Genomic DNA, 15,949 nt, shown 5'->3' with positions numbered 1-15,949 from the left:
GACCTTAGCCACGCTGTTAGGATTTAGAAAGAAGACTATACCATGGTAATAAACCATTTTAATTCTTCTGATAGGTTAATTAAAATAAAAAAACGTACATTAGAGTAATAAGAAGTTACTTATTTACTTATGTATCACATCTTTTACAAATGTCGGGGTCCCTGGAATATCATTGGAGCGCCTTTAACAAAATGACGAACTGATTAAATACAATTTCAGCTCTACAAACACACGTTGACCATTGATTACATGGCTACTGCGATTACATTTTGGAAGCACACATTTCAGAAGACCGGGCTTTTTCAGACAGTTGAGGCAAAGATTCAAAAACAATCACTTACTTTATGATAATATGGTCCAAGCCACGTCACAGATTCAGCAAAAGCAGCACGAGGACTAAATATTCAGCGAAATACCAACGTTTATTTTCAGCAGGTTTATTTTAAATATCTTCTCATTCTGCTTCAGCTTATCCTCTTGTAATAACTTTAAACTGGTCTGAGTATTGATTGTTCAGGTTCCATGACGTTCTTTTAGAGTTTTCTTTAGATCTGTCAAATGTTTGAGACTACAGCCATGGGATAGTGTGATAATATTAACTATTACTTCTTTATTGATTTGATTTTGACACCCAGACTGGAGTAAAAACAAGACAAACGTCAAGTTTGTTGTTTAGTAATGACTATGTAAGAAAATTTGTCTGAATCCAATTCTTGTTTGTTTTTTTTTAATAATAAAGAAAAAAAAACATTGAAGTTGTTGTGTTATAACAATAAAAGAAAATAGTGAATGATTATAATTTATTAATTTTCAAAGTCTGGCCTGTGTGGTCTGTGTTCCACTAAAATAATCGACAATATTGATTGGGAATCATGTCAAAGCAAGCATGCGGAAATATCAGTGATTATTTGCTACACACTGTGATGCGTGGCGACCGTGAATCTCTGTTTTCTCGCGTACACACGCAAACCACAGATGCCGTTTTCTCAAATCTCCACTGCGGTCTGCGTTTTCCTAAATAACCGTTTAGTGACATTAAACAGCGTTTTTGTGCGGACGAAAGGTCAAAAGGTATGAAAGTGTATTATCGAATTGCTCAGAGTTGCAAAAAGCATGACCTCGCTCGGTTGAGTCGATTTCCCTGCCTTTGTTCACAAGGAGACAACTTTCCAACAAAACAGATTGTTGAAAAGGACAGAAACATATTAATTAAAACTACCTAACTTTATCTTTCTTGCCACTGTGCAGTTGTGTTCTTTACTTGAAGCAGCTGCCTAAAGGAGGCGGCGTGGGCCGAGAGCCGTGCGTTTGGGCCATTAATGGTCAGCAGACGTGGAGGCACAGAGGAAAACCGGAGCAGCGGGACAGGAAGAACCAGCTGCTCTTCAACAAACACAGCGCAGGCAGTGTTTGAAATCTCATCCGTCTCTCTCTCGGAGCCTCGGTTTGGATCTCCTCTCGAGTCCACGCGTGAAGGTAAGCAAAACTTTGCTCTGTTGATACATCCAACACACGCACCATAACCTCTCTCTCTGTGTGTGTGTTTTGCTCGGGTGGAGGAATCCCAGACCATTCCGCCGCTGCCGGGAGGCCGATGGCTTTCAGCTTCCGACTGGAAAACTGTGTGCGGAGGAAACAGCTGGACTGGGGGGGGGGACGCTATTCTCTAAAGGTGACCCCGCTGGGCGAGCTGGAGGGAAAAGCCAACAGAGAAACAGGAAGCATGGCCGGGGCAGTGTGGTACTTAGATGGGAAATGACTATTCTTTGGACCTGACACAGGTGCACTGAGACAAATTCAGACATGGTGTATGTCTTAGAAATCTCTAACCTGTGAAGAGAGAGATAAGAGTCTGAGTAGGACAAAGGCAGAGATAGATGTGCTTTCTACCACAAAGGAGGCAAAAGGCATTTCTGAGGAAACAACCACTGGGGTCCTTAAAGCTGCAGAGTGTAACATTTACAAAAACATGTTGTCTTGTTTGATATTTATTAAAACTGTCACCATGTCATGACAGTTTGGTATGAGACGGATAATATGTCATGAAGAAAAACAAATATCCGTCTACTCCCGGTGCTACTATAGCAGTCTACAGAAACGCACCGCTCCCAGTCGGACAACCAATCAGAGCCAGAAGGAGAATCTTAGCGCTGCCAATCAACCTCCTGTACGCTGCTCAATGTGCCAACGGTGGAAAAACAAGTTACCGTTACGGGAAAACCGTTAATCCGCCGTAATCCGTGGCTATACTAACTACCTTCAGCATTCGTGGGAGGCTATGTTGTGGTGAGCCAGCGTTAGCTTAGCAGAGAGCATAAATGTGATGGACAGCGCTAAGACCCTCCCCTCCTGGCTCTGATTGGTTGTTTCAGACTGAGTGGTGTATTTCAGCAGTTAGTTTTTGTTTTGATTTTTACAGATTATTTGTCTTGCACACTATATTGTAACAACATAATCATAATTCTAACAAATATGTAAAAAAGAAAACACTTTTTTTTTTTAAACATAAAAGTTGCATACTGCAGCTTTAAGGTTTTAAACAACAGGTTTTGCGACAACACTAGCAGTGTTGACTTGAAGCGCCTCTGGTTATCCCAGTTTAACTTCACTTGGAGCTTGCTGACTTATTTAGTTGGCCGGAGAAGAACATGTTGAATAATAGAGTGAGGGAAACCAGCAGGACTGGACTGCAGCTACACAGAGGCTCCAGGCAGCAGTGCAGATTCAGTTTACACCCAGAGGGCCTTGCATGTGGGAGTCACAAAAACTGGCATGTTTCACTTTTTTTTTTTAAAAGTCTGAATACCTGGGGTGTACAGGCGAACTCTGCATTTTCCTAAGCATTGGGGCCGTTGCTTGTTTGCAAAACACACACAATAATATCAGAACTTCCTCTACGTAGAATACACACCGCATTCATACACATGTGCTTGCCAAACATTGACTGGATTGGAATTCATTAGAAGAAAAACATAAAAAATCTAATTCAGTGTGAACTGATTGAACTTTATTTTTTTTGGGTTGTTTTTTTTTTTTTTTTTTTTGTAAAAGTGCCATAAAATCAAATTGGTTGTGAATTAACCCTATATAAATGTACTGAAGCTGCTTGTTCTACAATATTTTTGTGAAAATCCATAAATAAAAACCTATACAAATTTTTTAAAATCTATTTTATATAAATAGTTTATATAAATGATTGTTTCTGTGAAATCATGAGTTGTAAATATTTTTTAGGGAAACCAGTTTACATCAATACTCTCAAATTTGTGCTTTTTGTTGTTGTCGTTGAGACAGCTAACCATGATTTACTGACTGGACAAGAAAAGGGTGTCGGACTTTCTGCTACTTTGCGAAATTAATTCAGATTTCACTTGGTAGAGCATAACTACGTTTCATCATTTGGTAAACATGATTGGGCAAAGATCAAATGTGAGGTTCCTCAAGGCTCCACCTCGGTGCCTCTTTTATTCCAAATCTATTTTTTTCATTAATGCAACTTCACTGGTTCAAAATCTTTTCTTTTTTTTTTTGGAATGTGAGAAAAGTCCTTCACTTTCCCAAATAGTTACCGGTCAGCTCAATTATTGGACGTCGTGTGATGTCACCGACCCAAATACTAATAAAATAGAAAACATATCTTATGAAATCCCTCAGTGGAAATCTACACTTTATCCATCAGCTGTACTTTTACTGTACAATTTGTTAGTAGAAGAAATAAGATTTAATGAAGAAAAAGACAGTAGGGATTTATTTTCAGTAAGTTATATTGTTTCTACAGGTGCCTAAAATTATATCAGAAAGGAAATTACATCTCATCCAAAATGTTGCTACCAAAGTTCTGAGCGGTATCAGGAAATGAAACGTCCCTCAGCAGTCTTTACATTGTGGCGCTCTCACTCTCTCTCTTTCTCAGAAAGAGAGATTTTTTAAAATCTTCTAATATCCCTGAATGAACCTAATTTATTTCAGTTGCTTGCTAGCTAAAACCCACCTGGACCTCTCTGGTCAGCAGGGACCTCTTTCCACGGATTCCCAGAACCAGAACTAATGAGCAGGAGGCAGCATTTAGTTTCTGAGCTCTTCAGCTGCGTTGGCTCCTTTAAATCAGGACTGGAAACACAGTTGACATCAGCTTTCCAGCAAAAGCAAACACCTTTTTTTTTTAAATCAGTCTCTACTCATTTGTTTTTATTTGCATTTTACAGCTTCTTTTTATGCAAAAACCTAAACTATGATACACTTATTCTTAAGCTACGCACTGGCTTTTGAATGCACTCTTCATGCAAAGCACTTCAAAGTGTCTTCGGGACTTGGGATAACATTTCCATCTGCGGGTTTGACACAAACTGCAAAAAAAAAAAAAAAAACTGTGACTTTAAGAGCGTCTCCCCTAGAACAAAAGCACTCTCGATCTAGGTCAGGCTCATCATCTGTAGTCTATCTTTAAACAGACTTTCACGGCCGAGCAGCGCTCACTTCCTGGCCGTACGCAAAGAGAAAGGGAAAGAAAAATTCACTCCCGAGACTTTTGCGCTTTGACGCCTAAATTTGATCCCGTAAAACCTGAGTCGTGGCGTCCATAGTCGTATAAAAAAAGTGTCGTGATCGGGATGGACAAATAGAAAATGAGCGGGTAACTAAATATTCAAAAACACTACGTAATCCCAGAGTACATTGCTGCTGCGCCTTGCATTACCTAATCCCATAAACCCTCGCGAGGAGAGGCGGGGACAGGGCCGGTTGTCGGAGCAACACACATGTCATTAGACGATCCCCGCCCGCGCTCCCGTCTCCAGCCAATCACGGGGCGTAGAAATGACATCATTGTTATTTTCAGTGGGGCTGCAGCTTAGAGGTGGATAAAGTTCGTCTCCACGTTGGAAGTGATTGAAAGTATTACCCGTTTTCGGAGTGTTATTGTTATTTTTAGTTATTGGAGCGGGAGGACAATCCAACACAGGAGGCTTGACGGGGGGGTAGACGCACAGAAGCTCGGCGGCGGAAGAAACGTTTTTGGTTTTGTCGATGAGCGCACGGTTCACAAAGGAAAACTTTTCTCGGGACGCAAAGTTGTCAAGTGAGTTGAACTCCCAACAATAGGCAGCATCCGCCTCGGGACAGTGGGCAGATCGTCACAGAACATACCGTAAAAACGACAGAAATCGGACTCTTGGTTCAAACTCTACTATTTGGACGGGATTTGGAAGAAAAGTTTATGTCTAGAAAAATCCGTAAAATGGAAGCGACGTTCTACGACGAAGCTGTAAATGCCTCCAACTCCCAGCATGACGGGGCGGCTGTGTACGGGTTCAACCCCAAAACACTGAAACAAACCATGACCCTGAACCTAAACGACCCGAAAAACTTCAAGCCCCAGCTGGGGGCGAAGGCCCTGGACATTCTCACTTCGCCCGACGTCGGTTTGCTGAAGCTGGCGTCGCCGGAGTTGGAGAGACTCATCATCCAGTCCTGCAGCGGGCTGACGACCCCCACCCCGACCCAGTTCATCTGCCCCAAGAACGTCAGCGACGAGCAGGAGGGCTTCGCCGAAGGGTTCGTGAGGGCCCTAGCTGAGCTCCACTACCAGCAGATCCCCGCCGCCCACCCTGACGCTCAGACCGGCGGGACCAGCGGGGTGGCACCCGGCGCGGCTCCGTGCGAAGGCGGCGGGATTCCCTACAGCTGCACGGTGCGCACGGAGCCGCCCGAATACACCAACCTGGCCGGTTTTAGCCGAACGGTGGGCTCCGCGTCCGCACCTGTCGCGGAGAGGCACCCGCCTACAAGTTACCCGGGAGCCCCGCAGCCGCCACACAACCACACGGACCACCAGCTGGCGGCAGCGGCGCAACAGCAGCAGCACCCGCGGTTGCAGGCGCTCAAGGAGGAGCCGCAAACGGTGCCCGAGATGTCCGGCGAGACGCCTCCGCTCTCCCCGATCGACATGGAGAACCAGGAGCGCATCAAGGCGGAGAGGAAGCGCATGAGGAACCGGGTGGCCGCGTCCAAGTGCCGGAAAAGGAAGTTGGAGAGGATCTCCCGACTGGAGGACAGGGTCAAGAACCTGAAAACCCAGAACACGGAGCTGGTTTCCTCCGCCAACGTCCTTCGAGACGAGCTGGCTCTGCTCAAGCAGAAGGTCATGGACCACGTCAACAGCGGCTGTCAGCTCATCCTGACGCAGCAGCTCCAAGCCTACTAGGCTGCGGAGACTGACGGAGCCAATAAGGGACCAAATGCAACTTCAGATGGCTGCTTGAGACCTTCCACCAACCCCCCCCCCCCACTCCCGACAGCACACGGACACGAACTGTTTTGGCTCGGTCGGTGTAATAGGAAGCCAACACCTGTTATGTTGCAGACGCACAGAGCTGAGTGAAACTTTTGCTCCTATAGTCTGCCCACTTCTGAATTTCACTACATTTTTTTTTATTATTATTTCTACAAGAACTTGTAGGTCACGCGTGGAAACTGTGCACCTCGTCACAGGAACTGAGGTGGCGTGGGGATACAGCTGCACACGGTGAAACACAATGACAGCTGGCGCACCATTTAAAGAAGAAGAAGAAGAAAAAAACACTAACAGCTGTCACACCTTCCAGACGGTTTTTATTCTTATTATCTTCTAGGTGTGTGTAGCTTACTGACAGCTGCCTTACTTCCAGAACACTCTTCTTCATACGACTTTTTAATACGTGTGTAACTTGTTAGCCCTAAAAAAAACAACAACATAACTCTTTGTAATATTTGTACGCTGCATTTTTGAGCACTTAACTGTAAATAAGGCTAAATGAATAAAAGAAAAGTTGAACATACATGCTAGCATTTTTGTCTAATTTACAAGGAGCGAGAAGCTTTTTAGTCCAAGACTCGGGAACAGACGGGGACCCTGAGTCATTCTGTGGCGTGTGAGGCGCGAGCGCTCATTGGACAGAGCCCGGCTTCCGGAAGGAAACAGCAGGGAGCCCAAATATGGGAAGGTGACTCGAAGTGCGCGTGGCTGAATCACTGGCCTCCTCCCGCCCCTCTCCCCACTCTGCTGCTGGTGACGCCAACAAGTCACCACTGGGGCAAACGCAGCTTTGTTTACACACTTAAGTGCGTAGTAAAAACGCAATGTATAATTTAGCTTAAACAAAATGACTTTTATTCATAACTATGTGAAATATATATTTATAAAAAAAAATAGCAAAAAAAAAACAAAACAAATGTATGAACACATATACTATGTAGAAACACTGAGGATCACCAACACTGTAACTAGAAACTAGTAAATATTAGGAGACATTCTGGATATTATGTTTCAAGGCGAGTTCAATGCACACTGTAAACTTCAGCTCTTCTCCAGACCAGATTCCAGCATTTACTCTGAACATCGCAGATGTCGAAATTATTTAAGCATTTTCTCATATGCAGCACTTTACTGTAGTTTTTTTTTTAATATATACTAACTTAACAATTTTCACATCAACACTGCAGCCTAAAATCTTAGAGAACTTTGCTAGAAAGTTCTGATTTAATACTAATTTGTCAACAGAAGACCTCTTATTTTTACGACTAAAAATCTGAAAAGTGTGGTGTAAATTTGCATTAGACCCTCGTCTTCTACGTCCATTTTTTGAGGAATAGCTTTTTGCTGCAGCCAAATCTACGGAGGTATAATGGTGCCAATATGTTTCACCCGTGTAAGGTGAGATTAAATTATTGTAAAGGTGGTGGGGGGGGGAAGGTTGGCCACACATCACACAATTATGTGTTAATAGATGCTCAAAAAAAAAATCTTACTTAAATTAGTAAAATAAAACAGGAAAAAAAGGAACCTTATGCTATTTAGGAAGAAGTAATAAGCATAGTGTACAAACTATAACACCGTACACAACCAAACCTGGTACAATTGACAAATTGAATCCGATTGATTTTAATAGATTTTTCTTTTGTATTTTTTATCTAATTTCTAATAATTAACATTACTTGCAGTTTCGTAAAGGTGATGAACATCGTTTGGACATCCAGGATGCAACACGTTATCCCTGAAAGCAGCAGGTTAGATTTGAAGAAGAAATTCCCACAAGAAATCCACCAGAAGCATAAAAGTATTTTTGGTCTAATTTCTGGTGCAAATATCTTAGTACACTTGAAATAAGACAAAAATAACCTAAGTAACTTTTCAGCAAGAAAAGGAGCTTGTTCTAAGACAATAATTCATTAATATTAATAAAAGAAAAGCATTAGTTCCACTGGCAGGTTATTTTATTTATAACGATACCTTTTTCCCATGTTATAAGTGAAATAATCTGCCTGTGAAAATAGTAAGTTTTTCTCATTATTGACTTAAAACAAGCTCCAGTTTCATGCTGAAACATTATGTGTGTGTTAGTGCACCTGAAATAAGACAAAACTACAATATTTCCACTAGAAACTAGACCAAAAACACTTGGTAAGACTTTGTTTTATCCAGAACTAGACTGTTGTGCTTCATTCGCTCCTACAGTTTAAAACGGACTAAATTACAACCAATTGTTTCCTATTGTGCAACAAGTAATTAAAAGTTGGACAGGTAAAGGTTTTACATCATACAGACAACAACAGCGTTCCAGCTTCCTGGTTTTCCTCTTGCTCCATCTTCTGTAAGCCACAGGTTTTATCCAAGCCTTTCACTTCCTGGAAAACACCCCCCCCATGTGGCTGTTCTGGAGATGGACTGGTTTCCAGAGACGAGCTCGGTCCTACAGTCTGGTGAAAAGAGAGTCAGAGCGAGCCTCTCAGCTGACCGGCATGCCCTCCTTACCGGCCAGCCTCTGCCTGTGTATGCGGTCCTGCTCCAGTTCCTCGTGGCTGGGGTGCCAGAGCTGGACCAGGATGCGCTCCATGTTGAGGGCGTACATGGTGTGGGAGGGCATCACGCCGCGATGAACCTGCGCCACACAGACGTTACACGAAGCGTTAAAAGCATCTGAAAGCGTGCTAAAAACTCACTTTTGCTGATCTTCGTACCTTTAGCGCTTCCAGGAGGTCAAACATGCTGATTGGAGGAAGCGGTGCAGGTAGCGTGTCAGAGGAGCAGGCGAGCAAGTGGATGGCTTTTTGCTCGGCGTCGTCGGGCGACACCTGAGGCGGCGGGCACGCAGCAAGAGATGCGCTTGGAGGAGGACTTAGAAAGAAAAAAAACACACACACAAAAATAACGGCAGGGGTATATATTTATCTGGATCTACAGAAACATTTATGCGTTTTCTCTTAAGCAGCACACGTCAAACTCAAGGTCTGGGGACCGAATCAGGAATAGGTTTTATGTGGCCCTCTAGAGTCTAGAAAAGGAATCTGCAAACTTTGCCCACATTCCAGTTAAATGCATGTTATTCAGAGCCACAAATGTTATGAGGTAAATATCCACTGTACGAACTTTGTTGTCATTTTTAAAGAAACACTGCTTTATTTCAATGTTTTTGTTTTAAACTAATAATAGAAAAAACCCTAAAACCTTGTAAAAAAAAATAGGATACATCTTTATTCATTCTGTGGGCTGTTGACATTTTTAGAAAATGACGTGAAAGAACCCTTCAAAATTTAAAACCTAAAAAAAAATCAACAATTTTTAGGTTGATTTTTAAAATTGAATTTTAAATTCAATTCAAAAATACTTTACTGCTCCCAAAGGGAAATAAAATGTTGCTGTAACTCATATTAATTCAAATCCTCCAAAGAGTTTCTGTGGATGGTGACGGCAATTTGTTGTGGAAATTAACGCAATTATTCCATAACAAAGAAGGAAAAATCTGCTTTTGTTATTACAGCTATGTGTGATACGTCAGTTGGTTCTGTATCATCATTAAGCAGTGGGACCAAGAGCTGTTATGTTTGTCCATGTTTTTATCAATCAAATCAGAGCAGTGTTAGTCTGTATTCTGCTAAATTACATCAATGTGCAAAAAGATTCAACATTACAACAGATAGAAATCAGCGTTTTGGCTAAATCTGGTGCATTTACAGAAATATCGATTAATGTGCGTCGTCCCTAGCAACGCACACCTGATCCTGATGTGGCTCAAAACCAAAAAAATGAGCGCGACGCCCCCCCACCCCCGAGTTAACTAGAAAACGTTGACGCTCTCTACCATTCGCTGATGCCGTGGTACGCAGACAGGCTGTTCTTGAGATAAGGCCGAGGCGTGACGTCGGTGCCGAAGGCGTAAGGGAAGTGTCCGTCGCGTAGCCGGTACGCCTTCCTCCGAGTGATTACGGCGGTCAGGACGTCTTTCAAGTGGTGCTGAAATGAGAGTTCGGCGTCAACGCACGAGCAGGAGGAACACGGTTTCCGTTCGGCGATTTACGCCAAGCAATGGAAGAAACAGGATGCGACATTGGTAAAAGAAGTCCAATGTTTTGTGGCAAACGTATTTCTAAAAGGTGCCGGTGACGTGAAACCTTCAGCAGGTGTTGGTAAACGACCCAAGCAATCCGTACACAGAAAGAAACCGTAAACGAATAAGTTCAGAATTGAAGTTGTGTGTAACAGTGTGACATGACACAGGGGGGGAGGGGTTTGAACACACGCTGAACGGGAGGAGGAAGGAGGATCGCAAAGAAAAGACACCGGCTGAAATCTATGAGCGATTAGAAAGCCGTCCTGCTGCTGAAAATATTTTAGCAATCAATTATTCTGATGATTAATGGAGAAATCCAATAAAAATAAATAAAAATTGGCACACTTGGCAGATTTTTCATTTAATCACTTAAGATTATTTTATTTCATACTAGAAATACATAAAACGATAGCCAATTTAATTCTTTTATTTAGATAAGGAAAACATTTTATTGCCTAAAATTCAACAACTGCATTTGTAGCAAAGCATTCATCCGCAACTGAAAAATCCTTCTAACGTCAACATGTGAGCCCGTTCTGCTCGACTTCCCATCCCTTACAGAGCTAATCGGTTGATTGCTTTTTGGATTGATCGATTAATACTTGAATAACAAAAGAAGATTTTTTACAGGTTTTGAACCAGCTGACGATAAAACTGAGGAAATTTGGGTAGAGCATATTTACAGACAGGTTGTTTTTTTTCTTTATCTTAAATGCTAAATGTTAACATTTTTGCTACAGTTTTGGTTTAAATACTGCTGTTATGATGTTATTCTTTTAGCAAATGACATTTTTTGAGTCTTAACACTCCGGTTAACAATTAATCGGTTACTAAATTAACTGACGATTACCTGAATACTCTGTTATTTTACATTATTACAAATTACTTAAATTTCTTTTTTTGTTTGTTTCTTTCTATGTACGGACTGCCAAGGCTCCAGTGAACATTTCACATCAAAACCACCTTCAGAAACACGTCTACAATAATATGACAAATTCTGTCCGACACTCATTTTCACCGCCGTATGTGATGGAGAAAGCAGTTATGTAATGTTTGTGAGCAGGCATGTGGATGACGCCGGCCCACCTCCACAGCACAGACCACGGTGCTGATGGCGTCTTCTGTGACGTTGTCCAGCCCCATCTCGAAGGCGGTGACCATCATGCGGGCCTCCAGCTGGCCCCGGGTCGGCAGCAGCAGCGTGTGGGCGCTCAGCCGCAGCTCCTCCTCCTCGCCGCCCGCCTCCCGCGGGCTGAACGGCTGCGCTCCGAACAGAGGGTTCTGTGGCTGGAAGCGGTGCTGCGGGGCACCGAACGCGACATCGCAACGAGACGGTGAGTCAACTACTAAACGTGCAGTGAATCATTCATTACCTGTCCCAGACATTAAAAACAACCGCTCACGATGCCAACAATTGGCTCATCTGAACTGTGACTTCCTCTGAAAGTGAATTTTGAAAAAAAAAAAAAAAAGAAAAAAAAAAGAGAAGAATGAGGACTTACATCAAATTTCTGCCTGGAGGAACACTTCTTCTTTCCTTTTGACTTGTCAGACTTTGAGGCACAGCTTTGCCACTGCAAGGAACCTGGGCCCTCTAGAGGACAGAGAAGGAAACACAAGAAGCATTAAAACGGGTTATGACTGTAGTGGCGACACACAAGCCATGACGCACATCTGCAGTCTAAACTGAACTTGGATATTATTTTATTATCTGCAACAAACTAAAAGTACCGTACAAAAAAAAAAAAAAAAAAAAATACTTGGCACATACATACTGTACATTTCTCACAAAATGTTAGAGATATTTGTTTTTTTTGGGTGAAATCCATGGAAAACAGAAAAAGTTCACATGCCAGTGACAGAATACAAAGAGAATTAAAGTAGAAGTGTACACTTGTGTTTTTCCAATGTCAAGCAATACTTTTAATCAAAAGTTAGTAAACAAAAGTTGTGAGTATGCCACAACAAAAGAATCTCTAAGTGTCTCCATGGCGTCCATAACGCGCCATGAGCTCTTGGTCTTGACGACGACATCTCATGTTGTTCACAAGTCAACTCAGGCTACGTTAACGCAGCTGGTCTTGATACTCGATTCAGATTTTTTTTTTCTTCTGAAATCTGATTTTTGTTTTTTTTTTGCGTGGTCCTTCATACCACTGATTGATGCGATGGCAATTGGACGTTCCCAAAACGAGCCGAAGAACGTTGACATCACACTCCAGCGCTCAGTTTGAGGAAATGTTGATGGCCGCCATGGTTTCTGAATCGATTTTAAAATTTATCCATCAACCGGAGACAGCAGTGGGAGTGTCACAAAAATCATCAGACGAAGGAAGTTAAATTAATAGAAACGGCGTTTTGTGGGGCATTCACTGCAACATCTGTAGAAAAATCTGTTTGGATGCAAAGTCAGAGCTAAGAGTGGTGGGATTGGGATGTGATGCGCTTCAGTGGAAAAGACGTCTTTCATAGTTATGATATCTTTCAGTCATTGCTCAAGTCCAGTGGAGAATTATAATATGCATCGATCAAGTAAAAGTGACTCTTTCGGTCTCTTTGTATCCGTGTTGCAACCTGGTGATGAAGCTCTGTGGCCACTTCTGTCGGACAACATCCTATTTGTGACCTTGCAACGGTAAGGTCCTGGTCATCAGTTGCTAGGCGTCGTCTTGGTCTCTAGATGTCCAAATACAATACGTGTATGTTGGCCTATTCATGTAACAGACACCTGGAGTGAATTTTGCTGCTAAGCTCCTTTACTAGAGATCAAAGAGTTGTGCAAAACGTGTGCATTCAAAGGTTTACGTTAAAGTAATCTGTAAACTTTATGGCGCATTTTGGGTTAGTCCTGAAAACTCGCTCCAAACCCGAATATGAGAGTAGTGTTGAATCGACAGCAACTTCAGACGTAGACACGAAATGCCTTTGTGTGCAGCAGCGGAACGAGCGGGGGCGTCCGGACGGCAGCGCAGGTTTGATGTATGGAGGGTATTTCCTAGTTCTCTCCCCCGGACTAACCAAAACCGAGACAGATTACACAACTTATTCAGGCGCCACACAGGTTTAAGGTTACGGATACAGGGATAAAGTGGGAATTTAGAAGACTAAACACAATCATAAATCTAAGAGGGAAAGCATAATCCCGAGATCACTGGGGAGTTTGATTATTTATAGAAACTGAAAAGAACACGACTGACGTTGAATGGGTAAAAAAGACAGCAACTCTACTTACTACCTTACAAAGGTTTTATTTCTAAAGCAAAACGCCACAAGAGCAACACGACAATTAAAGCGCCAGCAGACTTGAGAACAACAACAGTTGACTTCATAAAACCTTGTTGTTTTCTTTTGAGATGCGTCTAAAAGCTTTGCTCTCTTTCTGGCCAGTGAGTTTTACAAATATTTGATTATGGAAGATTAAGAAAGAATAAAGAACAAATTGCGGTTATTTCTTATGTGTACAAACATTTTCTTCCCAAACCAGCTTGTTGGACACACGCACACAAAAAAATTAGAATTGATCAACTGATTTGAGGGACACGGTCACTTTCTTAGTTATACTGGTGCAACTTTGTTGAAAATACAAGCTGGACGAAGGTGTGGCTACGACCTCTTGACTGATAACATCACTATTCAGTTCAATACAAAAAATACTTCATTGATCTCAAAGGGAAATTAAGTATTGTTGGGACTCATTAAATTAATTCCTTCTGTGAGAAGCAGGAAGTATGGCCAAACAGATTTGTACAACTATTTTGTTGATGCTATTAAAAAAAAAAGACAACATCCTTTGGAAATCAGTTATATAGTTGATTTTCTGGTTAAACACACCCCGGATTTATTCCATGTTCTCTGCGTACACTGATGATAATAGCAAACTCAGCACTTGATCTTAAGTGACTATCCCAAATAAAGTTGTTGTTTTTTAAAACCAGAAATAAATCATTCGTTTCTCGATTTAAGCACTTTGATTTATTTCTTTCATTTCGTGTACATACCGTTAATTATTCACACACCTCTCCCATAAAGAAGTAGATGAAAAACTACTTTCATTCAACCAAGACGTTTGTTTCTGTTTCACGCAGTGTCGGAAGTGAAGAGATTTGTTTTTTGTGTGCAATATTAATGATATCGGTAAATGGTTGAACAGCAGCCGTATAAATATTAGATAACAGCCCACATTTTTAGAATTGTGTGTCCTGGCGAATTTCCTAATGTGTTCGGAGGTTTTCCGATGTGTCATGATAACTTCTAATCAATTTATTACAACCCCTAATAACTTTCTGAACAATTCTGGCAGTTTTCTGATGGAAACGACTGTCCAAACATTTTGAAGCTAGGAAATGTTTGGCATTTGACAGCTTGATCCAAAATGCTTTCAATGCCTTTTATTCTGTGTTGAATAAAATAAGACAGGGACGAATCTTACAGTCATGAATATGATGATGACGATGTGTGCCATGAGAGCTTTGATGAACATTTCATCAACTGATCAACTGTTGCGACTCTTTTCTACATCCTAAATGCCACAAAAGGTTTGACCCAAGTCATACAGTTTAAAAGACAGTTCTGCCTGCAAACCTTTGAAATGTTTTTATTTTTAAGTTTTCTGGTGTTTAGGATATAGAGATAATTTGGGTAATAGTAACTGACAAGAGACATTTGGTCAGATTTAACTTGAGGCAATGAGAGAAAAAAAAAGTGTATTATGTGTCTTGATATTCAGTTTATCTAAATATCTTGTTTCCACTGTAGGCATTGTTCTATAAAGTTATATGAGGTCACATTTGCACCTTATCTACAATACCCATTAGCAAATAAATACTCATTTGTAGCACGCAAGTAAAATTGTCCGACATGTTGGAAGAGATGCTCTAACGTTTGCACGAATCCGGATGCATCAAACTCACCTGGTGTAGAAACAATAATCTGACATCGTGTGAGGATGGCCAGCAGGAAGTCGTTGTGAAAGTGGACTGGGATAGAAAAGAGAACATCTTCGATAAGCCACATTGCTTTTCAGAAAACATTAGAAAGGAAAGCAGCTTCGTCTGCACACCAACCATTCTCCTGAGGCAACAGGCGACGTGCCTCGACGTCAAACTCTTCTTTGCTAATCTTCTGTTTGAACCACAGCTTTAGGTTAGCCCAATAACTGCAAGGACAAAACAAATGAGGAATGAAAGAACTTTAAATAGCTACAATGAACGTTCTTTTTTCTTACGTTAATGACACATTTTAACTAAAATAAAACACAAAGAGCAGACGTTTATCATTCCCAGCACTACACGGACGGCACAAAAAATCCTCAAAAAAAGTCAGGAGTGAACCGCTAAAAACATTAGCTAGCCAATGCTAATAGCCAAGTGCTGGCCAGCTGCTAACATGCCGAGAGGCCTCAAATTAACTATATGGTTTTTCTGCGACATGGGAATGGAGTGCGAAGCAAACCCCACACAGAGGAAACTCGTTAGCAGCCTGTTCATCTTACTGCTTCACGTTGTCGCCGATGGCATTCGTTAAATTCTTCTTCGCAATCTCCAGCTCGCTCGCGTGAGCCGCCATAGCGTCAAAAATACGTCATC

At 41.8% G+C, this 15,949-nt stretch overlaps 2 protein-coding genes across 2 annotated transcripts; one reads left to right on the top strand and one right to left on the bottom strand.

Annotated features, from left to right (window-relative positions):
- The first annotated feature begins 4,232 nt into the window (after positions 1-4,232).
- Positions 4,233-6,815, top strand: jun (Jun proto-oncogene, AP-1 transcription factor subunit). Its single transcript, XM_005811023.3, has one exon. The coding sequence runs from the start codon at positions 5,216-5,218 to the stop codon at positions 6,200-6,202; it is 987 nt and encodes a 328-aa protein (XP_005811080.1). The 5' UTR covers positions 4,233-5,215; the 3' UTR covers positions 6,203-6,815.
- Positions 6,816-8,231: 1,416 nt separating this feature from the next.
- tada1 (transcriptional adaptor 1) lies at positions 8,232-15,949 on the bottom strand. The gene is made up of 8 exons (XM_005811032.2): positions 15,856-15,949; positions 15,428-15,519; positions 15,275-15,340; positions 11,867-11,958; positions 11,451-11,663; positions 10,116-10,267; positions 8,995-9,151; positions 8,232-8,915 (listed from the first exon to the last, which is right to left on the bottom strand). The coding sequence occupies exons 1-8, from the start codon at positions 15,927-15,929 to the stop codon at positions 8,763-8,765; spliced, it is 999 nt and encodes a 332-aa protein (XP_005811089.1). The 5' UTR covers positions 15,930-15,949; the 3' UTR covers positions 8,232-8,762.

Source organism: Xiphophorus maculatus, chromosome 6, assembly GCF_002775205.1.
Source record: "Xiphophorus maculatus strain JP 163 A chromosome 6, X_maculatus-5.0-male, whole genome shotgun sequence".
NCBI classification, from domain to species: domain Eukaryota; kingdom Metazoa; phylum Chordata; class Actinopteri; order Cyprinodontiformes; family Poeciliidae; genus Xiphophorus; species Xiphophorus maculatus.
This window is presented reverse-complemented; position numbering and strand designations above follow the sequence as displayed.

Coding starts and splice junctions, on each gene's coding strand:
- tada1 (XM_005811032.2), bottom strand. CDS start 15,929: ATGGCGGCTCACGCGAGCGAGCTGGAGATTGCGAAGAAGAATTTAACG. Junction 11,959..15,274: donor GATTATTGTTTCTACACCAG/GTGAGTTTGATG, acceptor TCTGTCCTCTAG/AGGGCCCAGGTTCCTTGCAG. Junction 8,916..8,994: donor ACCTCCTGGAAGCGCTAAAG/GTACGAAGATCA, acceptor TGTGTGGCGCAG/GTTCATCGCGGCGTGATGCC.
- jun (XM_005811023.3), top strand. CDS start 5,216: ATGTCTAGAAAAATCCGTAAAATGGAAGCGACGTTCTACGACGAAGCT.